This window comes from Macroventuria anomochaeta (genome assembly GCF_010093625.1).
Source record: "Macroventuria anomochaeta strain CBS 525.71 unplaced genomic scaffold BU25scaffold_33, whole genome shotgun sequence".
Taxonomy (NCBI): Eukaryota; Fungi; Ascomycota; class Dothideomycetes; order Pleosporales; family Didymellaceae; genus Macroventuria; species Macroventuria anomochaeta.
Genome location: NW_022985394.1, coordinates 82680 through 106300, shown reverse-complemented (window position 1 = coordinate 106300; position 23621 = coordinate 82680). Strand labels below are relative to the sequence as shown.

At 51.5% G+C, this 23621-nt stretch overlaps 10 protein-coding genes across 10 annotated transcripts; 5 read left to right on the top strand and 5 right to left on the bottom strand.

The window, feature by feature from the left end:
• The first annotated feature begins 472 nt into the window (after window positions 1-472).
• BU25DRAFT_413867 (uncharacterized protein) lies at window positions 473-2616 on the top strand. Its single transcript, XM_033707147.1, has 6 exons — window positions 473-822; window positions 878-1402; window positions 1460-1522; window positions 1592-1669; window positions 1727-2241; window positions 2290-2616. Exons 1-6 carry the CDS (start codon window positions 771-773, stop codon window positions 2572-2574), a joined length of 1518 nt encoding a protein of 505 aa, XP_033558168.1. The 5' UTR covers window positions 473-770; the 3' UTR covers window positions 2575-2616.
• A 2861-nt stretch (window positions 2617-5477) lies between these two features.
• On the bottom strand, window positions 5478-7992 carry BU25DRAFT_493885 (uncharacterized protein; the record flags this gene model as incomplete). Its single annotated transcript, XM_033711737.1, has 3 exons — window positions 5478-5947; window positions 5996-7119; window positions 7168-7992. 3 exons carry the CDS (start codon window positions 7990-7992, stop codon window positions 5680-5682), a joined length of 2217 nt encoding a protein of 738 aa, XP_033558167.1. The 3' UTR covers window positions 5478-5679.
• An 821-nt stretch (window positions 7993-8813) lies between these two features.
• BU25DRAFT_399644 (carbonic anhydrase) lies at window positions 8814-9660 on the bottom strand. Its single transcript, XM_033704944.1, has 2 exons — window positions 9239-9660; window positions 8814-9193 (listed from the first exon to the last, which is right to left on the bottom strand). The coding sequence occupies exons 1-2, from the start codon at window positions 9384-9386 to the stop codon at window positions 8835-8837; spliced, it is 507 nt and encodes a 168-aa protein (XP_033558166.1). The 5' UTR covers window positions 9387-9660; the 3' UTR covers window positions 8814-8834.
• Window positions 9661-9989: 329 nt separating this feature from the next.
• BU25DRAFT_413865 (uncharacterized protein) lies at window positions 9990-10776 on the bottom strand. The gene has a single exon (XM_033707146.1). It carries the CDS (start codon window positions 10639-10641, stop codon window positions 10336-10338), a length of 306 nt encoding a protein of 101 aa, XP_033558165.1. The 5' UTR covers window positions 10642-10776; the 3' UTR covers window positions 9990-10335.
• Window positions 10777-12348: 1572 nt separating this feature from the next.
• Window positions 12349-14108, bottom strand: BU25DRAFT_450932 (benomyl/methotrexate resistance protein; the record flags this gene model as incomplete). The annotated part of the gene is made up of 4 exons (XM_033709724.1): window positions 12349-12694; window positions 12741-13011; window positions 13063-13397; window positions 13441-14108. 4 exons carry the CDS (start codon window positions 14106-14108, stop codon window positions 12349-12351), a joined length of 1620 nt encoding a protein of 539 aa, XP_033558164.1.
• Window positions 14109-14619: 511 nt separating this feature from the next.
• On the bottom strand, window positions 14620-15839 carry BU25DRAFT_413863 (alpha/beta hydrolase fold-3 domain-containing protein). The gene has a single exon (XM_033707145.1). The coding sequence runs from the start codon at window positions 15739-15741 to the stop codon at window positions 14668-14670; it is 1074 nt and encodes a 357-aa protein (XP_033558163.1). The 5' UTR covers window positions 15742-15839; the 3' UTR covers window positions 14620-14667.
• Window positions 15840-16136: 297 nt separating this feature from the next.
• Window positions 16137-17058, top strand: BU25DRAFT_433778 (NAD(P)-binding protein; the record flags this gene model as incomplete). Its single annotated transcript, XM_033708809.1, has 7 exons — window positions 16137-16370; window positions 16406-16453; window positions 16490-16522; window positions 16559-16585; window position 16615; window positions 16664-16779; window positions 16825-17058. The coding sequence occupies 7 exons, from the start codon at window positions 16137-16139 to the stop codon at window positions 17056-17058; spliced, it is 693 nt and encodes a 230-aa protein (XP_033558162.1).
• A 633-nt stretch (window positions 17059-17691) lies between these two features.
• On the top strand, window positions 17692-18874 carry BU25DRAFT_433777 (glycoside hydrolase family 43 protein; the record flags this gene model as incomplete). The annotated part of the gene is made up of 5 exons (XM_033708808.1): window positions 17692-17933; window position 18032; window positions 18065-18158; window positions 18208-18637; window positions 18688-18874. The coding sequence occupies 5 exons, from the start codon at window positions 17692-17694 to the stop codon at window positions 18872-18874; spliced, it is 954 nt and encodes a 317-aa protein (XP_033558161.1).
• Window positions 18875-19787: 913 nt separating this feature from the next.
• Window positions 19788-20699, top strand: BU25DRAFT_413862 (uncharacterized protein; the record flags this gene model as incomplete). The annotated part of the gene is made up of 2 exons (XM_033707144.1): window positions 19788-19995; window positions 20048-20699. Exons 1-2 carry the CDS (start codon window positions 19803-19805, stop codon window positions 20695-20697), a joined length of 843 nt encoding a protein of 280 aa, XP_033558160.1. The 5' UTR covers window positions 19788-19802.
• A 435-nt stretch (window positions 20700-21134) lies between these two features.
• On the top strand, window positions 21135-23511 carry BU25DRAFT_461469 (zincin; the record flags this gene model as incomplete). Its single annotated transcript, XM_033710447.1, has 4 exons — window positions 21135-21285; window positions 21338-21600; window positions 21651-22409; window positions 22459-23511. The coding sequence occupies 4 exons, from the start codon at window positions 21135-21137 to the stop codon at window positions 23509-23511; spliced, it is 2226 nt and encodes a 741-aa protein (XP_033558159.1).
• Window positions 23512-23621: the final 110 nt, after the last annotated feature.

The window sequence follows — 23621 nt, the reverse complement described above, 5'->3', positions numbered from 1 at the left end:
GCTGACTGGCTCTGTGGCTATTGACGACGCGAAATTTGCTATCATTTCCCTTGTAGGAGGTAGACGGCGAGCTGTAAGCTCCTCTATATACTTGACAAGCTCGTCCTCCTGTTGTGGAGTGAGCTTTTGTTGTGCAATCGCCTTCTCTTCACGCGATCGCGTCTCGTGTCGATATTTTCGAGACAGGGTTGAGCGCACAACCTTATGTTTTTTAGCCAGCGCTGTCCACGGGATCTTATCGCATGGTATCATAGAGTCTATCTCTTCAAAGGCAGATTTCATAGTCATTGTGGCGTTGAGTAATTGTACAGTGAAGTATGGGTACAAAAAGGTGGTTTGGCGCATTACGCGAATCCGCGCATTACGCGCACGGACACGGTATGTCCATGTCACGCGCATTAGGTTTGCTTCCCACCGGTCAAAGTGGGCGGCTATCTGTCAGCCATAAAGGTACGCGAGGTGTGACACGATATTGAAATCGCGCCCCTTTGTAGAATGCGTGTCGCAAAGCGAGTGTATATATATGTTGCGGTATCGGTTGGTCCGTACAGTGCCTGACTATACCCCTGACCACTACCCTGGACTAGTGTGTTACAGGTCAGGTATATAGTCGTCTCCTCCTAGCTAGATAGCAATCCAGCGCAGTATTCCATCGACCCGATAGTCCTACGTTATTGTTTACCGTAGCTATCAGTATTCTACAGCGGTTCACACCGCTACAATATAACCTAGCTCGCTTGTAGCTGAGCTTGCAAGAGGTGCGCGAAATAATGGATTTCGATCTCATGCATAGAAGTATGCCCATGTACAGATACACAGATTGTACGTAGGATTTATCGCCAGGACGAAGGCAAGTGCAGCTGATGATATGCAATAGATGATAGCCTCCGTTTGATTGATGATGTCGGCGCCATTCCACTATACATTTCTCTAGAGCTCTGGTACATCCTCGTAGCTGCCTCCGCCGGACCAGTCGCCGTCGCCGTTGGTGAACACGTTTCGAACTCCCAAGCTGTTGGAAATGGTTCGCCCTCTGTCATTGCTTTCGAAGTTGGGCTGGTAGTCACAACCTTCATCTCACTACTCGGAACCATGAAAAGGATATGGCAGCCCACCTTTTCGTCTGCTCCGAAATGGATGGATAAACTTAGCAGCCGACAAAGAGTCATGGTATCCAATCGAGAACAGACCATCTCGACGTGGACAGCAAACTCGTCGAGCTCCACCTCCAAGCGACTTTGGTGGTCCGTTGAAGCACCTGACTTCATATGCGGGAGTATACTTCTCTCTTCTTTGGTAACGGTCCTGCTCGTACTGCTCATTTTCGCAGCATGTCTTGCAATCTACCTTAGCTTTGGTGTTGCTGTTGCTGCTCTGACGACACAGCTACTCCTTGGAGACGGTGAGTATATGCGTTTTTCATAGCACATGGCAAGATGAGTACTGATAGTGATTGCAGTTCCGTTCTGGGTCCTTCTATCTGCAATACCGACGGCGTTGCACTTCAATCTTGGTCTAGTCCGTACGTCCGTCGTCTGCTATTCTCACAATGATCTTTATATATGCACAGATAAACTAATCTGACTCGCAGGCAGCAATAGAGCGCCGGTTGTTGTTGTAGCATGGGCAATAGCTGGGGTGATCTTCGCCGCGATGGCGAAGCACGAGGGTTAGCGCTTCTTTTGCCGACTCCGAAGTCTCACGTCACTAACAATAAACCGCTCAGGACACCAACTTTGCTCACTTAGTGCAGGGGCTTCAGCAGGAGCAGCAAGTGGCACCATGTACTGGGCAGGAAGATTACCGATACACTTGTTGAATGGCACTTTCCATACAGTGTCCCAGAGCTGGCCTCGTGCAGAAGTGACCGAACACAACTATTACGCACGACGTTTGTTTCCTCCATTGAATGACAATAACGGCGCTCAGACCATGCTCCGTAATAGCGAGACTGAAAAACGCGTACAGAGAGCGTTCATGGACGAGTCGAAAGAGCTTGAAATGTACCCTGACATGCACAAAGTCTACTGGTCCCGTCCCACTGGCATCGACAAAGTTTCGCATTATGTACTTCTTGTCAATGGCCACAAGTACGAACTCAAAGACGTATCCGAGGCACGGGATAGGTCTCGTGTCCGCTATAGGACCGCTGAGGTCCAACATGACGTGCCCGTAAGGCACCTTGCTCATGTAAGAGATCTGAACAATGCATATAGCGGGGACATATATGAGTTGCTACTAGTAAGTCAGGCTATCAAGAACAATGCTAGTCGTAGCTAATGTGCAAAGGTCGGATGGACGTCGTTCACACATGAACAAATAGATCGAATATGCGATCAAGCTGGCGACAAACGGACGTACACCAGGGTCTTCCGCCTCGGGAGCAACACCGGCAATTGCCAGCACTTCGTACGCAAGGTCGCGGAGGAAGTTATCGGAAAGAAATATCGAGCGATTAGTTGGGGATGGTTCCGCCATGATCGCATGGGTCCTATTCAGCTCGCTCAGCGTGCTGCTATTGACCAAGCCCATCGCGCACAAGATCGGGAGCTAGACAGGTTCTCTAATTGGTAGCAATGTCTAAAACGCGTAGAGACGAGAAACACTCCTTAGCTCGATAGTAATTAATGTAACTTGCTACTTCGCAGCTACACTCCTACTCAAAAGGACACTGTCGTAGTCACCCGCGACGTTGTATTTGAGCCTACACTCTTCTTTGAAGGTATGGATGGATACGCTACTCAATCAGTGATCAAGGAGGTGATTGAGCTACTCGAGTATCCTGAGATACCTGATGTAGCTGCGTGTGCAGTGTCGTTCCAGAGGCTGTGGTCACTGATTGTATTGCTATCTGTTGTTGTTCGGTGATGTTCTTGTACAGGAGCTCTCTGCTCAGAGGTAAGTGCACTTGCCCACCGGGCAGTGCCTTCTACAATAGGATTTCATGTGACCTAACCCACGTAGTTACACCTGAGGATGACGATATCAGCATTGAAGACCTGTTGACGGCTAGTCAGCGCCGCACAGCACCTACGACCTCAGCTCCGACAGCTGCAGGCTCCCAGGTGGGGGGTGAGATGGCTGACAATGCATCCGAATCAAATCAACAACTGCCAACTCCTGGACCCTCTGAGACAGACTCAATTCCAATGGTACCTGAGGGCTATCGTCGACGAGGCGAGAGAGCACCACAGGACGTCAATCTCAATCCAAATGATACCAGTCTGATTGTCACAGGCACATGCAATCGAAAGAAGAAAGACCTGAACAACTTTGCTATACAGACTTACGCTACAAGGCTGGGACATGGGCCTCTCTTTGATTATTTGCGAACGTTCTCAACTGAGATTCTGTCACGGTTCAGGGTGCTCTTGCCTGTCGAACCTCACCTGCCATGAGAGTGACTGCCACGTCACACTAGCGTTGTTTACAGCTACTCACCTATACATACTGTTTGTAGCTTTACCCAATACAACCTTAGTTCAATCCTTCAATATTTCCGCACATGCGTACTGATCACTCACGATCCACACCCCGACACTATCTGTCGACAAGATCAAGCCAAAGACCCGAGGCATTGCTAACCATATTCCGACGCGGTGGAAGACTTCGCCGTGCAGGCTCCTGATATCGCCGGGTCCGAGACAGAGAACACTTTTAGGGTCGACAAGCGCACATACAACGTCTTCAGGACACTGCTTTCTGCGCCTTCGGGTGTCGGAGAAGTCTCGAAGAGCGTGATCTGCTATCTTGAACCAATGGTCGAACATGGATACCGACGCACGACGCGGGATGCTTTTAAGTGTTTTCCCAGACATGCCTCATGAGAACGAATCTGACATGGTCGCTCATACCGCTGTTATGATGTGGAGATGGAATGAATATATCCAAACGCCTGAGTCCTTGCATGGGATTTTTTGGGACCGGAGACTCTCACAACTTATCTGAACGCGCGCCCGCCACCTGCTATGGACGTTCGCACTCAGCGAACTTGAGTTTGGCGCGTGGTGGCGCATGAGAGCCCAAACAATCAAACACCTTAAAGACTTTTGGTTCATCCCTGCTCTCGCTTCCCTGTAGCAGGGGAAGACCTTGAGAGGTTGAACTTCTTCGGTCCACTAACTCGAGAAGTTGCGTCAGGACTGGCAGTTTGTTCAGTAGGAACCCAGATCCTAGCACCTACGGCATGATAGTCGAACGGGACGAGGAGCTAGGTCCCAACAAGATACCTGGGCAGATCTTCTACGTACACGCTTGGAACCTAGTATTGCATGAGATACAGGCTCTGTACACCCAGCAACGCATCTGCAGCTTCCTTGCGTCATGTTATGAGCGACTCAGGAGCATGGTATCGACGGGAGAAAGAGGTCTGAACTTGGTTTATGCGCAAGAGCAGCACAGCGAGACGATCAGCTTTCGGATCTCGCCCGACTTGCCCCTTATCAAGAACGCACAAACATCGAATTTCTGAGGCAACGATACTACCTCCAAACAATGCTCAACAATTCTAAAGACTATTTGGCGAACCTGCGTGAAGATCCTTAATACTTCGAAGAGAGTGTGGATGCTACTTTGCAGCATCGGAGAAACGTAGCAAGCGAGAATGCTCATGCCCCAGCATTCCTTAGGAGTGTCTTCAAAGAGATGATATCGGAAGCGTATGCCTTGTTTGATATGTGACGTGCTCTATATCTTCATCTGGTCGCATTGGAAGTCACAAACCGCACAATTGAAAAAACAAAGAGTCTTCGCGCAGTGCATACTGCGTTTTAGCAGCGGGCAACCGACGCAGGTGTGCAAATGACGCGTATATTCTAGCAGAAGTGGCTGTCTCTACCACCGACGAGAGACATTCCCTTGCCCAATCCATCAGAACAGCTGAGTTCTCACTTTGTAAACGAAAAGCGCGCTGCGAAACAGAATCGTAAGTACGTTTCCACCGTAGAACAAAATCAAATCACCTTCATCGTACTGATGGAGGAAGCGTTGTCTCCAGGTGGAAGAAGTAAAAAGAATGCATACGACCTATACAAGTGTATGGACGCACTGGATTCCTTGACTCAGAAGGATGAGACCGCTCGAACCCTCTTAAAAGGCCAGACCGCATCGCTCCTCAGTCAGCTATTAATCCTTACCGAGGTAAATCAGCAGGTTGCTCTACACCAAATGTCGCCTGAAGTTGAAGACATGCCCGACCCAGTTGACGTAACTGCTTTCGGAGATTGGAACGAATTCATCGAAGAGTACCAGTTTCCCAGGGGAACTGCTTGCTCGTTGGTGTAAGAAGGCTGCCCCGGCCTAGTGTGGAATAGGCAGTCGCGATTCTGGAGCGTCCGGCACGCGTCACTTTGACTTCCATCAACGCTGCATCGTTTTCTACATGTATACATACGTCGGCTCTGCAAAATGCAGTTGAGGTATCACATTGAGATAGACGTGAGTCGGGTTTGTCAATTTTCTCTGACACTATGATCTTCCACACTCAGTGCAAGAATGATATGCAAGAACTTCACCTCCGCACTACATGCTAGACCATGATCCGCCAACTTTCCATTCTTAGCCTGCCATGCTGTCCTAAGCGCTTCCGCAAAGACCTACAATCAACAGCTAGGCAAGCTTTGTCGTTGATGTTTCCCACACACCTTCTGCAAGCCCACAAGAAGCCTGCACCTTGCGGACCTAGTACAGATCGATCAGGTTTGGAGACGCTGGCTCGACATCAGAGTCATCCTCGTAGCGGATAGGGCGGCGTCCAGCATAGACACTTTCGCTGACATGACCTACCGTGCCGACTCTCGAAACACTGTTCGTGATAGGGGTAGCAGTGGTCCTGGGTGCGTTTGGAGTGGACTGCGGGTTGAACCTGCTCGCGAAGATGCCGTTGGGCGTCGCAGATGAGGATGAGCCACGTAGCTCGCCGGCGAAGGTGGCACATGGAGGAACGGAGCTGTGGTATGGTCAGTGAGGATTTCATGCAGCAGCTCTGGATACTTACCTGCGAGTTGGCTCTTCCTGCTGCATTTTCTGTGTCTGTGTTGGGCGCTCTTGCTGGCGTTCTGCAGCCTGAGAAGAGCGAGGTGGGCCTGCATCGTTGAACTGAGCTTGACATCGGACGCGGTAAGTGGCTGCGCTTGAGGCTGTCCGTGGCTCGCCTGTAATGGCGGCTGCCCGAGCTGCACCTTCCTCCATCGACTTAAGGCTAACCAAGACACCCACTGTGCTCTTCTCGACCTTCTCCGCCGCTACTTCCATACGACCGATGCTGAGGCCCAAGTTATGAGTGTTCTCGACCTGCGTGGGATCGTACAAAAACACAAGTTCCGGGCTGTCAGCGGCGATGTGACCATTGCGCACGTTGTACAGAGTAGTCTGAGAGCGATAGCATGCAGCGTAGCCCTTCAAAAACTCTTGCTTGAGGGTTGCCTCGGAAGCTTCGGCACCTCTAACCTTCTTACCCTCAGCGACACCACGTTTGTAAGCTGCTTCTGCAACTTTGGCATCGGCGATCTTAACTTGCACATCTCGTGCAAGCTGTTCGCGAATCTCGTTCTCGACAGCGTCGTGGATCAGCGCCTTGTACTGCCGCTCGTGGATCTTCTGGGCAGCCTCTTGGTGGCAAAGGCGCTCCACTTGGATAGCGATCTTGCCTTCGATATCAGAGAATTGGTGCCTGACCTTCAGCTCGACTTCGCGACGCAAGTTTGCTCGATCGACTACGCTCATAGAGCGGATACCCTGCTGCTCGAGCTGGTACTTGAGTTGCCGCTGCCCATCAGAGAGGTAGTCTTCAAGCTGCGCGATCTTCCGCTCACGATACTGCAAGTCCCGCTCCTTCTCTTGAGTCTTTGCCTTTGCCGCAAGCGTATCTGCCTGCTTCTGAAGAAGGGCAGTCAACATGTCGGACATAGCAGCACCGATGCTTGCTTGTTTCTCGGCTCCGACTCTCTTTCGCATCTCCGCATTGACCTTTCGCTCGACTTCGAGATCGTTACGGGCTTTCATGAGTTGGGCCTTCGTGCGCTGAAGCTCATCGTAGTCTAGCGGAGGTCGAGAAGGCCGGTACCCTACTGGTGGATAGTAATTGCGGGGTGCACAAAGTATAGGAGCCGGCCAGTCACGCTGATATCTGTTAGTATGTTATACGGTGCAGAGATGAATTTAACTTACTCTTCTCCCTTGAGAGCCAAAATATTGCGCATTCGGCGCTTTGAACATTGGGCGCATGTGTGGAGGCGCTCTTCGAGGCAGTGCTGGCGCGATATTATCGTGCCTCTGCGACTCTACTGCCGTATCCTCATCATCTCCAAACGCCTCATCTTCGCTGCCCCCATCAGTCCCATCTTTTTCCGACACACCGTTCGTCTGCCTGTAGTCTTTGGTGTCGTGCTGGTCATCCTTCTCCTCACTGCTGTCCACCTCGGATGTAACAGACAGTCCCCCAGTAGTAATGGATAAATCCACGGCAGGAGCCAGCTTTTTGAGGTGTGTTCCGCAAATTCCGTTGTTGGCTGCTGCTGCGTCGGGAGCGTCGGGATCAGCTGTGCTCACAGAAAAGCCATCTTCGCTACCGGTCTCGCTCTCGGTCATTGCTTTGGGCAGACCCATATATTCTGCGCTGACGAGACTTTGCTGTGTAGTGGTGTGATCACCGATGATCTCTGTCCTTGAAACTTCTTCCTTGTTTTTCTCTGCTTCTGGACTCGTCGATCGACTATGCCCAACAATCTCTCCATCTTCGAGACCATTGTCACACTCAACAGCCGATGCCGAAGGTTGAACAGGCTCGGGAACCACCACAACAGTTATGTTTTCGACGGTGTCGGGAGCTGCAGCAGTGCTCGGGGAGCTCATGTCGGCGACGGGCGAGCTAGGCGGTGTATCAACGGTGGTGTCGAGTGGAGAGAACTTGGTAGGTGGTGTGTCAGGCGAGCCATCTTTGATTTCTACCGCAGAATTGGAGGTTGGTATTTCTGTTGCGGAAGTGGAAGCCATTGGTGATTGTCGACAAGTTGAACGTCTAGAGCCTATCTGAGGGAGCAGCGTCTACGTTGAATGTGATAGAGCCAATGAGGTAGGGCTGTCACGAACCTGGAATGCTAGTGGGTGGTTGAAACCAAGGTTGACCAAGAGATGGAGGAAGCAAGCAAGCATCGTCCTGGAAGTGTAGTAATCTTTATATCGATAGCGGTGTCAAAGCGGAAGCTAAAGGAGCTTTGCAAACGCCAGAGGTAAAGGTGGTATGTTAGACTTAGAACTGTTTTGTGAGGGGCCAGAAGAAGCTGCAGGTAAGATTCATCAATCACACGAGCTGGCCGCTCACCTGTGTAGAGTTGAACACCAGCCCTTCCAATGCGTTCGTAAGGCTTGGTGCCAATATCTTATGTCCCACTTTGATGCAAATGTCCTCAGATTCGGCATCAACGTCCTGCGGTCGCCAGTAAAATGCCATAGGCATAAAGCATCTTCGAGGATATCTTCGCCGTAGCTATCGAAGTCGCCCTTGTTGAGCAGCGTCATATGCTCTCGGCTCTTGGGTAACAAAGCAGATAGTTCTGATTCCAGGGCCTGATCGGGAAAGTCTAAGAGTGAGAGGTCGCTGCTCAGAAACCCAAGTTCGCAGATCTCCAAAAACTTCAAGTTCCTCATAGGTCGCAGAGAACCAAGCATCCTCAACCCAGGTGCAATGAGAGGATTATATCTGACTTCTCGCCAATCCAGGATCAGAATTTCCAGCGTATCTGCGCGAGATAGGAGGACAACGTGAAGTCCGCGCGGCCCAGCATAGTTCAACATCATACTTCTTGAAGTGGAGCCTCTAGTACATTGAACTCAGATCACACCACCTGTCTAACTTTGCCAGATTCAATCTCGTACACCCACCCGGTAATACGGATGCCCTCCTCAATAGCAGTGCTTTTCAGCCACTCGACATCCTCCTTGATCTTCGCCTCCAGATCTGAGAAGGACAAGAAGTCGATGCCTTCAACCTCCTTAGCTGCGGCGAAACCCTTGTTCTTCCTGACGAGATCTTTGGCCGTCTCGTTATCAAATGTGAGCATTCCGCACCCGGTATGCTTGACGACCAAAACTTCAGTTGTACCTAACAGCTGCTGCGATACAACGAGAGAACGGAATGCATCACGAGCCGACGCGCCAGCGTTGCGGATGACATGTGCTGCGCCGAGAGGAATGCCTATGTAGGTGAGCATACATCGATCCCGGTTCTAGATGAACGTACCAAATGCAGCAGCGGGATCTATACGAGCATCCATGCATGTCAGAACGGCATAGTTCTGGCTAGGGGGCAGAGCCAGATCTCCTTGTGTGAAATCCGCCGCATAGACTCGGTTGCCCTGCTCTAGGTTCTGCATCCCGTTGGTCGACATTCTGACGGTATGCTAGTGCTCTGGATGATGTATTTTGTGATCGTATGATCTGAGTACCGTGTTAAATCGCACAAGTATATATACCTTTAGCACGCATAGCTTCATTGCCCGGAAGCTCCTACATCCAGCTGGCGATCGGGTAACGACATTGCGGGGTTCTATTGCGCAACGACGCAAGAGCGGAGTGCTTGGCGAGATAAAGGCAGCAGTCGACGCTGCATTTCTCCATCTCCGATGATTCGAGAAGACTATATGGTTGCAAGAACGCGGATGGGTCACGCTTTGGTGTTGCGGGAGAGAAGGGCAGGAAGCGCGTTAAGGGTGGGGTTCTAGTCTAGTCTGCAACAGGCAAGGGCCAGAAACGCGTCTCGAACGCGACTTCCAAGGTTCTCAGTTCCTCGTACGCCTCCTGCTGTCACTCACGATGTCGCGCAATGATTGTGGAACAAACCGGGTCTTCGAACAAAACACTGGATCTCTAAGGGACGGACACTCGACAACAATGTTTGGCAATTTTATCGAATGAAGAAACATTGCAGAGGGCTTGACCCCAGGATCATCACTTGCAGACGTCGAACACAGCCTGCGAACCATGATGAATATTTTTCGTACTCGTTTTGTCTAACCACAATCCTAGAATTCAACTGGGAGAGTCATGTAAGGTCTCCTCTGTCCTCGAAGACATATCTTGTGTCGCTCACAGCTCGAAAGGCAATATCTTTATCGCCACTCAATCAGCAGTCCTGACAAGTCTGTCCTGAGGCAAGACCAATTGACGCTAGTCCAGTCAGACTCGACTCGCGGGGAAGCTGTGTATGGTCAAAAGAAGAGCATGGAATCGTTGAGCGCACTGTCACTTACAAGAAGTCTGCTAATCTTTCTCGACGCAAGGCTGCTTTTCAGCAGCTGAAGCCTGGACCACGAGTGCGGCAGCAGAAGTTGCCGTCCTTCATTTCACACTGCTGACTGTGGCGCAGCGGTGGACCAGCTCCCGCTGACCATTCTTGCAGACAGAGCCTTGTCGCTCGCGAGTACACTTGCGAAGGCCTTCTTCACCGCACTTGGTGGCTGCGCCATCGATGAGGGTCGGGTTGAGCTTTGCGGAAGTGGTGGTAGAGCTGAGTGTTACTGCAGTCGGGCACACGTACTCGCCCTTGGCGGGGTCGAATGTGCAAATGGGAACCTGAGGAAGGGCAACGGCGGTGACAGTCGCTATGAAGCCCGTTAAGGCGAGGATGGCGTTGAACGTCTTCATTTCGAATTTAAGGGATAGCAGTTGTCCAAGGCGTTGGTAAAGGTTGAGGCTGACAGTGTGTTGAAGGCGGGTCTTACAGAGGTGGGGTTGATACGGTATATGTCTGATTAGGGCGAACAGGAAGCCGTACTAGCGTAGATTTCATTGCCTTCACTTGCGCTCGCGGTGAAGGTATCAACAATACTTCTGGACATCCTTGATGAAATGGTTGCGGCCGACCCTGAGCACTCCATGCGACTCCAGTGGCTGCAGCACTCAAGACCTACATCCATTGATATTTTGCGAAACACACAAACGTGATATACCACCTACTAAACCATGGTAGAATTTGATGCTGACTTGATATCTGGAACAGCCTCAGTCTAGACCGAAAATGGAATGGTCGGCAAACGTGCTTTGATCTTGGCTGCGAGGTGCTGCAGACATCCATGTCACACACACCATGCTGACAACACGTATTCATTGTTACTTCTAGCGAAATTCTCGAGAGACGGCCTGACACGGTCCCAATGCTGAATCACCGTACATTAACAACGAGTTCCTTTAAGGCTTGCCAGACGTTTTGCTTGGGCGCATTTCCTGAGCCCCAGGTATTGCTGTCGGCTCGAGCAGCGCGCGACGGCGGCTCCAGGCAATCAAGTCTGCGGTCCCGAAACCGTGATGGAGGCAGCTGCAAATGCCGTCACTTGCCGCATAGGAGAGCTTCCCGATGAGCTCCTCGTTGCTGTCTCGTCGGGGTTGCGCATCGAACGCGGCTTCCTTGCCGATGAAGAGGCTGAAGAACAACGCTGCTGTAGAAATGTAGCTACTATGCGCAGCCTACACGCTTTTGTCTTGAGCTGTCTGAAGTTCAATGCTATCGCAACCCCGCTCCTGTACCAATGTATCATACAGACTCTGCGACATCCCTGTATGCCAGCGCTGTTTGAGACTCTCTTCAACAAGCCTGCACTGGCTCAACACATTCGGTACATTGGGTCTGCGGATTTTGCTGATTGTGAACCATCTCTGAGAATAGAGCGTCTCACCGCCTCAGACCTCTGGAAGTATGATGAACATCAGCTACCGTACAGTGGCTTCTTCTTTCCCCAGTAGCAACTCAAGAATTACGCCTCCAATGTAGGAAACGTCAGGACCCCACAACGGTCTCCGGTTCAGTGCGCCTCCAACTACGCTCAGTTATGGAACGCCTGCGGCTAGTCAGACCTTTCAACGCTTTGTGGTCCTCCCCTCAATTGCCGACAATGCCCAAGTTATTGCGCTTCGAGGCATTGTGGAGGTTTGCCAATGTTGGCTTTCAAAAGATATACTCATCCTGGCATGTTCAGACGGTTGTAGCTAAGAGGCTCTGGCCTAGATCCGAGCATGTACCAGCTGTGATTCATGTCTTCTAAGTCCACGGAGACATATGGGTATCTCGTCGACTACCTACGCAGAGTTCTTCTGCCCGAGTCCGCGTATCTCGAGCTTGGATCCCCAGCGGCCATGAAAGAATTGTCTTTGGTAGTTCAGGACGCAGCATCGGAAAGCTTGGATACATATATCAGAACCTGCCCCATTTTGGAGTGCTTCAGCTGTCGTTGGCAATGGACAGATCATTTCCTTCCAGGCTATGCAGTCGACCTTCCTGCACTTCACAGATCGTTGCAGCGAGTCCAGAGAACTCTGACCCATCTCACCCGTAGTTCAAGGCATCATAGTCCCTCCTCAACCGTCCCTCTTATAACCGCTCTTCTTCCTCAGACCAGGTCCTAACTTGGCTAGCACGAACGGGATACAAGAGCCCAATATACTCAGGCATCCTAAAAGCGTGCATGCCCATTGAGGCCCTAGCCCACGGAACATTTGAACAGCAAAGAGAGGAAATGTGCCTCCCAAAATGTACCTTAGGATCGCGTTCGAAGCCATTGCGCTTGCGCTGTAGAGCGGGCCATAAGTGTCGGTGATGTACATCATGCAAGCCATGAAGACCAGCATGTTTCCAAACCCGAAGAGTGCCTCAGCGATCGTCGGTGCGAGCCAATGTACCTGATATGCGGTCGTCCATCCGTACCTGTTCTGCTTCAGTACGAGTGACCTGTGGAGGCATTTAACCTTACATGAAGATACCAATAGTGATGCAGGGTCCGCCAACCATCGCCAAAGGCAGACGCTTCTCGGGCTCGAGTCGAGACGTCGCGAAAGAAGGCGCAGGATCGTCGTTATGTATGGCCTCGCGAACGCGAGGCAGGTACCACTTCTTACTGAACAGAACGATTACGATTGTGGCTGCGATGACTCCCACACCAACACCAAGGAAGGTAAGGCCGGTTGACAGACTGTCGAAGCCGTAGTACTCGAGGTAGACTTGAGGGAAGGCGGCGAAGAAAGCTGTCTCATTGTCAGCTCGGGCTTGTCATGTTCAGTGATGGGACTGCTGACCATATAGTAGCCCGAAGTTGAAGGCACTGTATGTGTTGAACGCTGCGACAATAGGTTCAGTAAACAACATGTGCATCGGTCGCATCAGGGTTTTCGAGACGTAGATCTTGAGAGCTTTGGCCCAGGTAGCGTCTTCGAACGGCGATGGAGGTATTGGCTGTTCGTTCTCTTTTGCTCGTCGACGGAGTATGATCGGCTTGTACGACTCCCAATAGAACGGCGCAGGGATGATCACCAATACGATGGTGAAGAAGAGGATCAGCCAAGACGTCCAACGCCAGCCAACAGTCTGCGTAACTGCGGCTCCAAGCAGAGGACCCAAAGCTGGCCTGTTTCTGTCAGCCTTTTCGTCGCTGCATGGCGAATTGTGTTACATACCCAAAGAATGGCGCCGCGACGTACATTGACATCGGACCTGATCGCTTCTCTGGTTGCCACAGATCGCTTAGCGTTCCAGCTCCCATACTCAGACTTGGTGCGGCGAAGAAGCCAGCGAAGAACCGAAGCACAACAAGGGTAGCCATGTTGTTCGCAAAGCCAGTGCCCAGAATAAAGAGCGCAAAGATCGGTATGCTGATGAAGACCACTGGTTTCCTGCCGAAGCTTTCAGAGAGCGGTGCTGCGAAGGGTCCACCAAAAGCCAGACCGAGCTGATAGATAGAGAATGCCAATGTAGCGATGATGATGGGAGACCCAAACTCTACCGCTGTGGCGTTGATGCCTGGCGTGAAAACAGAGGACGCAAAAGTTCCTACCAGCGCAACACCTGAAATGGTGTACGTTTGGAACCATCTCCGTACAAGCGACCAGTTGTAAGGATTGAGAGGATCGTCTGGTCTATCCCAGTCAAGAGCGGTAGGGCGTTCCTGAGTCGATCGAGAGACAGCCTTTGATGCATTGGAGTTGGGCTTTGTTGGTACTCCTGCCTGCGCTTCTTCCAGAGGAGGGGATGCCTTCTCGGGGTCGGCATAGCTGACCGGCCTTGTGGGCACAACAGTACTTGTGTCGGACCATCTGTTGTTTGGCAGGAGATTTTGCTGAGCCATGTTGCAAGAGGTTACTGTGGGATGGCTGGTGTCGAAGAGCGAAGGAGCTTGTCTGCTCAGAAGCAGCTGGCTCTTCGCTCAATCATCTTGCGCACGGTGAGTTTCATGGAGACGTCGGCCACATACAGGCGTGTGACGCAACGTCACTTGTAAAAGAGCTAGAGATCTGGCATAGTGTTGATCCCACGTCGGAAGATATCGCAGGACCCGTATTGGGTGGGCTAGTGTGGGGCTCTGGGCGATCCGGGCTTCGATCTTCCCGAAAGTGAATTGGTGGAGCTTGAAACAAGTCAAGCCTTGCGTCATCAAGGGAAACCTGTAGATCGAGCTAAATCGTGTTAGCACAAGTTAGTTCTCGGCTCAACTCCCGCCCGGATCACTAGCGGTGAAAAGCCGCCCTGGTGCGGCTTGCAACCTGCACTGAACTAGATGTGGAACTTCAGTTCGCGGCCGATGCATACCACACTAGGATGCGCGAAGACTGGAGTGAAAGATTGTCTGAACAGCAAAACACGTGTATTCTATCTCAAACCCGACATTTCTTTGCTTGCAAAAGAGGCTAAGGAAGCTTGACGTCGAACTTGCCTGTCGCTTGAGGCTTCGATAACGCCCACAAGATGCCCTCGTCGACACACTCATCCCAGTGATCAGAAGCCTTCAACGCTTTGCCGAATCGTCTATGCCCGTGCGGTACGCCCTTGAACAGCCTGATCTCTGTTGATACGTTCGCCTCGGCGAGCTGCTTTGCGTACAGTAACGCTTCGTCTCGCAAAGGATCCAGCCCAGCAATACCAAAGACCGTAGGAGGCAAGCCACGGACCTCTTCTTCCGTCGCATTCACGATGTTGACCTTCATGTCTTTCAGATCTGCCTTAGGAGCCTTGAGCAACGCGGTGAAGAACTCCATTGTCTTCTTCGGCAGGATCGGTGCATGCTCGTTCTCGATGTAAGAGGACTTCCCAGCTTTCAGTTTCGCGCCTGGTCCCTCGTCGTAGGTGTATGGACTTGCCAAGCAGGGAATGATCAAGATCTGTCCGGCAAGATCTGGAAGGCCCTTCATGACCTCGCTTCTTCCGAGATGTTTCTCCAGCGTGAGAGATGCCGCTAGCTGTCCGCCAGCTGAGACCCCGCCTACTAGAACTTTCGAAGGATCACCATTGAGCTCTTCGATGTTCTTGTGTACCCAGGCGAATGCATCCTGGGAGTCGTGCCACGCGGTAGGGAAGACGTGCTCAGGGGTGTGCCGGTAGTTGACATTCACGACAAGTACTCCAGTGTTGATGGCAGTCTGGGCGCACACGAAATCCTCCGAGGCTATGCTGCCAAAGATGAAACCACCTCCATGGAAATAGATGTAGACAGGGAACTTCTCTGATTTATCCTTCTTGACAGAGCGGTAGCTACGGGCCTCAATCGTCGAACCGTCGCGTGTTGGGATGGTGTAATCAACTGTGTGGACATGCGGCGCCAAAAACTTCATGCCTGCAGCTGCTCTCTCCTCTCGCTCTCTGTTGACAGCGTTCTTCAGAACAACAGGGTCGATGTTTGTGTCGAAGGACAAGGCTGGCAGCGTCTTCTCGATCGCCAGCCACTCGTCCGACGGACCACCATATTGCGAAAAATCCAAAGCCATGGTAACGACACGCCTGACGATGAATACTGTAGCAGGATTAAAGCTCGATGATCTGGGAAGTAGTTAGAATCTAGACGGAGGTATACAAGTATACTTGTAATTGCGATGCCTAGCGAATCCGCCCTCGCCATTTCACTTGCCCCTCAGTTAGCGCCAACCTCGCGCATGTACCGAGGCACAGCATGCCAACACCTCGCAGATGGTCCGTACTTGCATCGTCTCCGAAGGCTGTGTCAACTGAGCTCCTGTAACACGTTGTCCGTCGAAAGCAAACGCTGGTGTACGATGCAGCAGCGCCTCTCGGCTTTCTAGATTGGGATAACTGTTCTTCGAAAGGAACCTAGAACCACATCATCAGTCGCTGCCCACAGATGAACAGACATTGAACAGCCACCATGTCGCAAATTCCATCTTATCCGTCGTCGCGGACTCGAGGGCAAGGTTGCCATCGTTACGGGCGCAGCTGTGCCGGAAAAGGGATGGGGAATGGACGAGCCATATCTATCATGCTTGCCGAAGACGGCTGCAACGTACTATGCCTAGGCTTGAACTTCGAATGGGCTCATAAGATAGCACAGATGTCTACTGCAAGGTCGCAGAAGGTGAAAGCTCTGCCTCTCAAGTCTGACGTCACCAAAGCTGCTGTTGAGACTGCTCTGAAGAGTTCGGAAGACTAGACATCTTGGCCAACATCGCCGGCATTGGTGGTGCAGTAGGTACTGCCGTCGAAGTCGACATGGAAGCCTAGGCGAAAGACCTCGAGATCAATGTCAGAAGTATGGTGCAGATGGCGAAGTATTGCATACCATCTATGTAGAAGGAAGGCGAGATCCGAGGCAGCATCGTCAACATGGGCTCAGTGCAGGCTCATAGGGTAAACTTGTTACCTTTGATTTTCAACATCATTGTTAACGGTTTACAGGCGGGACACTGCACTTGCTCCACCCAACGAGCAAAGGTGCTGTGGTGAACATGACAAGAGCGATTGCGGCGCACCATGCGTCAGATGGTATCCGTGTGAACTGTGCTTGCCCCGGAGTCAGTATTGCGATCTCTTGTCTCTTCGTGCTAACGCAATCACAGATGCTGTATACACCGATGATGTACGCGGGTGGTATGAATGATGAGGCTCACGAAGCTCGTCGAAAGATACGTCTACTTGGCTCAGATCGCAATGGATGGGATGCAGCTTATATAGTAACGTTCCTGGCGAGTGATCATGCCCGATGGATTACAGGAGCAATCTTGCCTGTCGATGCTGGTTCGACTGTGGCAGTTGGGATCGGCATGCCGAAGAGCGCGAGCGTCAATGGATGAACAAAACTGCGTACCCCGGAAAATCCGCAAGTGGAGCTCGTCTTCTTGAAGAACCTGAAAATGAAGGCTGGAGCATCCAGAACTCAGCGGCCCACGAGTGCTTTTGGAAGGTGTCGATGTATGCAATCGTATTTGTACTCCTAGCATCGGCATGACTTCAGAGGCGCACACCGGCAAATCCATAATCCACATTTTCTTATGCGGCACCAGCTTCACTGCTCAGGTACGGCCCGTGAGCTGTCATACCAGCTCAAACTAGAACACTAAAAGCCAGGACTTTTTGTGGACCGGAGAATACACATTGGGAATTCCCCAGGTAAATTGCACCAATCGGAGCATTCTGTGGCTGACATTCGCGAAACGCTTACCCCAGGTCCCGCGACTTCCACACAGGTGGTTCTACTTGGTCAATTTAATTGTCTTGGTATTGTGTGTTTCGAAACAGCTATTCGTGGAATGGGTAGCCCGGTCTCTACGGCGAGGTATGAGCATGATCGCGTGGTATACCTTCATCTCGCAGATCGGCCAAACGCCGAATTGCAGTCCCAATTGACAACATAGGAGCAGTGTTAAATAGTTGACTATGTACTCCCAAGCTATGAAGATCAACTGTGTCGTACCCCAACCTGCAACATGAAGTTCCTCCAGACTCTCAGCACCGCTGTGCTTGCGCTTTCCTCTCTCGTCAGCGCAGCAAACTTCTCGAACCCACTCAAGAAGACTGATGGCTCTGATCCTCACATCGTCTGGACTGGAGGATACTACTACCTCATGACCACGACATGGACCAACCTTCAGATCATCAGGGCCAAGACACTTGAAGGTCTGAAGACCGGAGAGAAGAAGACCGTCTGGACCGACACCAACACCAACAGGTGAGTCTTCGAACCAAAAGCAGAAGCATTCGAGGGGGGCCAAGGCTAACAAGTACTAGGAACGCCAACATGTGGGCTGTATGTATGCCGATTCAGAGGGTGCGGCTGTCCCTACTGATAACGTTCTATAGCCTGAGCTCCACTACTTCGACGGCGTGTGGTACATCTACTACACAGCCGGCAGCAGCGCCAACCTGGACCTGCAACGTCCACACGTCCTCAAGGGTAAGACCTGAACCTGTACGCGTGAGCGGGGATACTGACAATATTGTAGGCGGTGCCGATCCCTTCCAGTCCTACTCTTACCTCGCAACCCTGACCAGTACCTGGGGTATCGATGGAAGCATCGTCCGCTTCAGCTCCTGGGGCAATTACTTCGTCTGGTCCTGCATGTCCGACAGTCTTCAGTCGCTCTGCATTGCACCTCTCACCTCGCCCGGCAAGATTGGTGCCACAAAAGTGCTCTCGCAACCCACCCAAAGCTGGGAGAAGAACGGCGCACCCGTCATGGAAGGCCCTGCTGCCATGTACTATGGCGGTAAGACCTATCTCACCTACTCTGCTAGCTACTGCTGGACTGCCCAGTACAGCTTGGGTCTTCTCACCTGGAGCGGAAGCGGTGACCCATCTCTAAGTGCCAGCTGGGCTAAGTCTGGACCCGTCTTTACCTCTGCGAACAGCAACTATGGACCTGGACACAATGGGTAAGCCTCAATTGCATGTATTTCATGGGCGTATGCTGACAGTGCTTTAGCTTCTTCACCAGCCCCGACGGCAAGGAGATTTGGAACGTATACCACGCTACTGCCAACAGCGCAGGAGCTTGCGATGGCAACCGATACACTATGGCGCAGAAGGTCAACTGGAATTCCAATGGCACACCAAACTTTGGCACTCCCGGGAAGCTGGGCACTACCATTACTGGTCCTTCCGGAGAGTAGAGTCTCTATATGCCCTCATAGATGTTGTTCAATCAAGCCTTCTTGCAGTACGAGTAGTGTCGGAGGTGAAAGATTCCCCGATAGCTATCACGTGATAGTACTAGCAGCTTCCATATGTGAGCTTCTCTCACCCACTGAATGACGAGAAACTCTTTGCCCATTGACAAGGGGTCACAAGCATGCCCTTGTTCGATGTGATCAAGTTCCTGGGCTCTATATTACGCGTGCTGCTGTCAATGCTCCTCGCGGCTCACGTGTAGCAGAAAAGGCCTACTGCAAGATCCCGACGACACCTTCAGAACAAAGTGCTGGAGGCATTCGATACGAGTGCAAAGATCTGGCACCATTTGCAAAAACTGTTGAAATCTTGTCACACTCAACGAGGTTCTGCTCATTCGCCCTGAATATCTCCAATGATTTGGAAATGTGCGTTTGCATCCCGCTTTTTCCGTTTCTCGAGAGGTGGCTTGTGGCTCGAGTGTCTCATTCAGTTATCCGTCAGGCAAATTCAATGTGTTGCAAACTTGCAGTGTCGATTTCCATTGCAAGACATTCAGTACCTCAAGCGCCAGGGAAGCAGCTCATAGGAAAGCCCCTCTCAAGCGATCAACAAGCTCGAGCGTGCGCGACGAATGGTGGGAAAGGCATCGTGCAGTGTTTCGTTGTTGAAGCTATCCAACCGATTTCTGCGTGCGGCACCAAACACCCGCGCTGTGGCGCATGACGCACCAATTAGCGTGCATCGCGACATCGCTCTTATTTCACGCAAGGGGCGTGCTCTGGTAAGGGCTCAGAGATTGCGATGCTTTTTGTTTGATAGTGGCTGAAAATTTTCTGGGTCGTGGCTGATGTGGATCAGGATGTGCCTGGTACAAAGGTACGTGAGTTCGTCATCGGTGCGATAACAGCGTTGCGAATCCTCAACACCATGGTCACCGACAACGAGGCGATGAGAAGTGATTTTGAGAAGCCGGGCGCGAAATCGCAGGTCCGGCAACGGCTTGATGCTGAGATCGATGCAAAATGGGCGGATCTGATCCTTTTGGGCTGCTTCTTCTGTTCAGGCCTTATCGACAGCATGGCATTCAATATGTATGCATGCTTTGTTAGTATGCAGACAGGTCTGTGGACAACATAGTTAACCCATGAGCACTGGTGGCTGACATCGTCCAGGCAACACGATCTTCGTCGGACTGGGAGTCAATGGACAACCTGACTCAGCGCCTCGATACTCCTGGGCGAAGTCTTTAGCAGCAATCGTGTGCTTTGCACTTGGCGCACTGTTCTTCTCGACTCTCCATCGATTCTTTGGCCCTCAAAAGCGATGGGTATTGATCTCGTCTTTCGCCATACAGGCTCTCCTTATCGCCATCGTCGCCATCATCACCACGATTCCAGTCATTCCGAACCACCCACCTGTTGTGGTCACTCGCAATGATACTAAGTTCCTGACATTCACCATGCCGAGCACATTCCCCGGATCCGACTTCGCCGCTATTACTATCCTGGCCTTCCAGAGTGCTGGTCAAATTGTGGCCAGTCGCACGCTGAAATACAATGCGATGCCAACCGTGGTTTTGACAAGCTTGTACTGCGATCTGATGAGCGATGCACAGCTGTTTACGGCACCATTGGGTCAGAACGCTGACAGGAACCGTCGCTTCCTTGGAGCAGTACTCCTCTTATGCGGTGCGATATCAGGTGCTTTCCTGACAAAGTCTGATGCTGGGTTCAAGGGCGGCCTGTGGATTGCAGTCGGCATCAAAGTCATAATGACTATAGCCTGGTTCTTCTGGAAGCAGAAGAAGGTTGTTGCGAAGTAGAGAGATGTAAGATACCTTCTTAGATCTTATGTAATGTGACTTCTCAACTATCGATTCTGTGCTGTTGGCGACTCGTGACGTCATTACCGCGATTTGCGGTAGCTGGGCTCGTACCCTGAGAGTGAATGCGAAAATCTCCTGTAATCAAAACCTTAGGCCAGAACAAGCGCGCAACATCGGACAGACCCAAGATGTGGAAGATTGTGGGACATGCGATCATCTGGTTGTGGTTATGGGCGGATGCTGCCGCACCAGCCCCTTGCATTTCGCCCCATGCACCCCAGATCTCCGCACGGGCTGCAGCCTAGCGTCATCATTGATATCTCCCCATTCCAACCTCAGCTCATCCATCAACATCATCTTCATTACAATTCGGCGCTCAGCTGGCTGGCATCATCGTACCCATCATTCAGCCGCAATTCAGACCCACAAACAACATGTCGGGCGAGAAGGCGCCGCTCATCTCGCGTTTTGAGGCGAGTGCAGCTCCAGCTCCGCGTCCTCAGCGCTGCTCGACCAGGAAGATAGCATTGAAAGTACTGAGTGCCACTGCTGCTGCCGGAATACTCTACTACAGTGTTCCCGAAGGTAATGCCAGCCACCCTCTAAGCATTGATGCAGAGCTGACCTTGTTGCAAAGTCACGACACACCCTATTAAAAGCAAGCTATGCTTGACACCTGCATGTGTGCATGCAGCCTCAGAGATCCTGTACAACCTCTCGCCAAAGTACAAAGAGCTCGATCCCTGCAATGACTTTGAGGAGCTCGTTTGTGGTGGTTGGCGAGACCGACATGATCTGCGTCCTGATCAAGGGGATGCATTCACGGGCACTATCATGAACGAGAACTCAGAGTTACTGCTTCGTCACATCCTGGAGGCGCCATATCCCAAGGACTCGGAGGTGCGTGTCTTCAAAGAGAAACAGAATGTTGCCTGACCGTGTCTGTACAGCATTCATACTTCTCTCCAATGCAGCTGCAAACTGTGCAGAAATCTGCCGATGAGGAGAACTTCGACAAGATGAAATCTGTTTATGATGCCTGCCTCGACGAGAACAAGATCAAAAGCCTCGGCGCTGAACCACTTCTCAAAGTCCTCGCCGAAATCAAACAAGCGTATCCAGAGGGCGATGCTGCATCCCTTCTCGCAAGGTATGGAGTCACTGGTCTGATCGCGACAGGAACCGGTGCCGATGATCGTGACCCCGACACTGTTGTGGTATCTGTCGCCGCACCCTACTCATTCGGTCTGCCAAGCAAAGAGCGTTACGAAGACGAGAAGCTGGTCGAGAAGTACCGCGGTGTCACCGTCAAAGTACTCAGTGCTCTCTACCCTGACGCAAAGGAAGAGTCTTTCTCCAGGATCATTGATTTCGAGAAGAAATTGGCAGCTGCTTCGCCTAGTACAGAGGATCGCGATGACGTCACTAAGTACTACAACCCAATGAGCCTCGACGAAGCCAACGAACTGGCCCCAGAAGTTGATTTGAAGGGACTACTTCACGAGCTTGCACCTAAGCACGTTGGTGTCGACCGTGTTATTGTCATGGCCCCAGACTATCAGAGCAAGCTCTCTTCTATCCTTAACGAAACCGATAGCGAGGTTGTGATGAATTATTTCGTGTGGAAGGCTGTACAGTCCTTCTCAGGATATGTGGATGCGGACGAAGTCAAGCCCTATAGAAGATTTGTCAACGAGCTTGCAGGCAAGGTCAGTAGCAGCGAATACACTTCTCTTTGTATAATCTGACTTTTCGCAGGACCCTGACTCCACACCCGAACGGTGGCGCAAGTGTGTCGGTCATGTTGATGACGGTGTGGGCTGGATTTTGAGCAGGTTCTTCGTTGAGAAGGCCTTCTCTGCTGAAGCCAAGAAGTTTGGCGATACCATTATCACTGACATCAAGACCGAATTTGCCAAGAAGCTTCAGGCAACGAAGTGGATGGATAAGGCTACCACCAAGCAGGCAATCAACAAGGTCCACAACATCATCCAGAAGATTGGCTACCCCACGAAGAGCCCAAACATCATGGACCCTCCAAGCCTTGAGAAGTACTACGATTCTGTCAATGTCTCGTCCAGCACCTTCTTCCAGAACGCTCTCTCCGTACGCCGCTTCGCTGTTGATGACGAATGGTCAGCATTGGGTAAGCCTGTCGATCGCGATCAGTGGGGTATGACCGTTCCTACAGTCAATGCATACTACAACCCACCTGGCAACGAGATCGTCTTCCCGGCTGGCATCATGCAATTCCCCGTCTTTGATGTCAACGTACCTGCATACATGTCTTACGGTGCGTTCGGGTCCGTTGCTGGTCACGAGCTCAGCCACGCTTTCGACTCTACTGGCCGCCACTACGATCAGAACGGTAACTACACAGACTGGTGGTCCAACGCGACCGTTGACGCCTTCAAGGAGCGCGCCGAGTGCTTCGTCAACCAGTACTCCAACTTCTCTGTCCCTGGCACCGACGACAAGCCTCTCCACGTGAACGGACGTCTCACCCTTGGCGAGAACATCGCGGACGCTGGCGGTCTCTCTGCTTCTTACCAGGCTTGGAAGCGCCGCTCTTACAAGAAGCCCAACCAGGACCTCCCAGGTCTTGAGCACTTTACCCAAGATCAACTTTTTTTTGTCACTTACTCGAACTGGTGGTGCGGCAAGTCGCGCAAGGAGAATGCCATCAACAGAATCTATACCGACCCTCATGCACCTAAGTGGGCTCGCATTCTGGGTACGATGGCCAACAGTCGCGAATTCAGGGAGAGCTTTCAGTGCAAGGACAAGAAGCCTACTTGCCAGCTGTGGTGAATGGGGTCGTAACACTTTTATATGGGCGTCAACAATCAGATTGCTCATTGGAGGCATTGTTCATAGTATGTATCATTGACACAAATGGAGTTTCTATGTCCAACACGCGA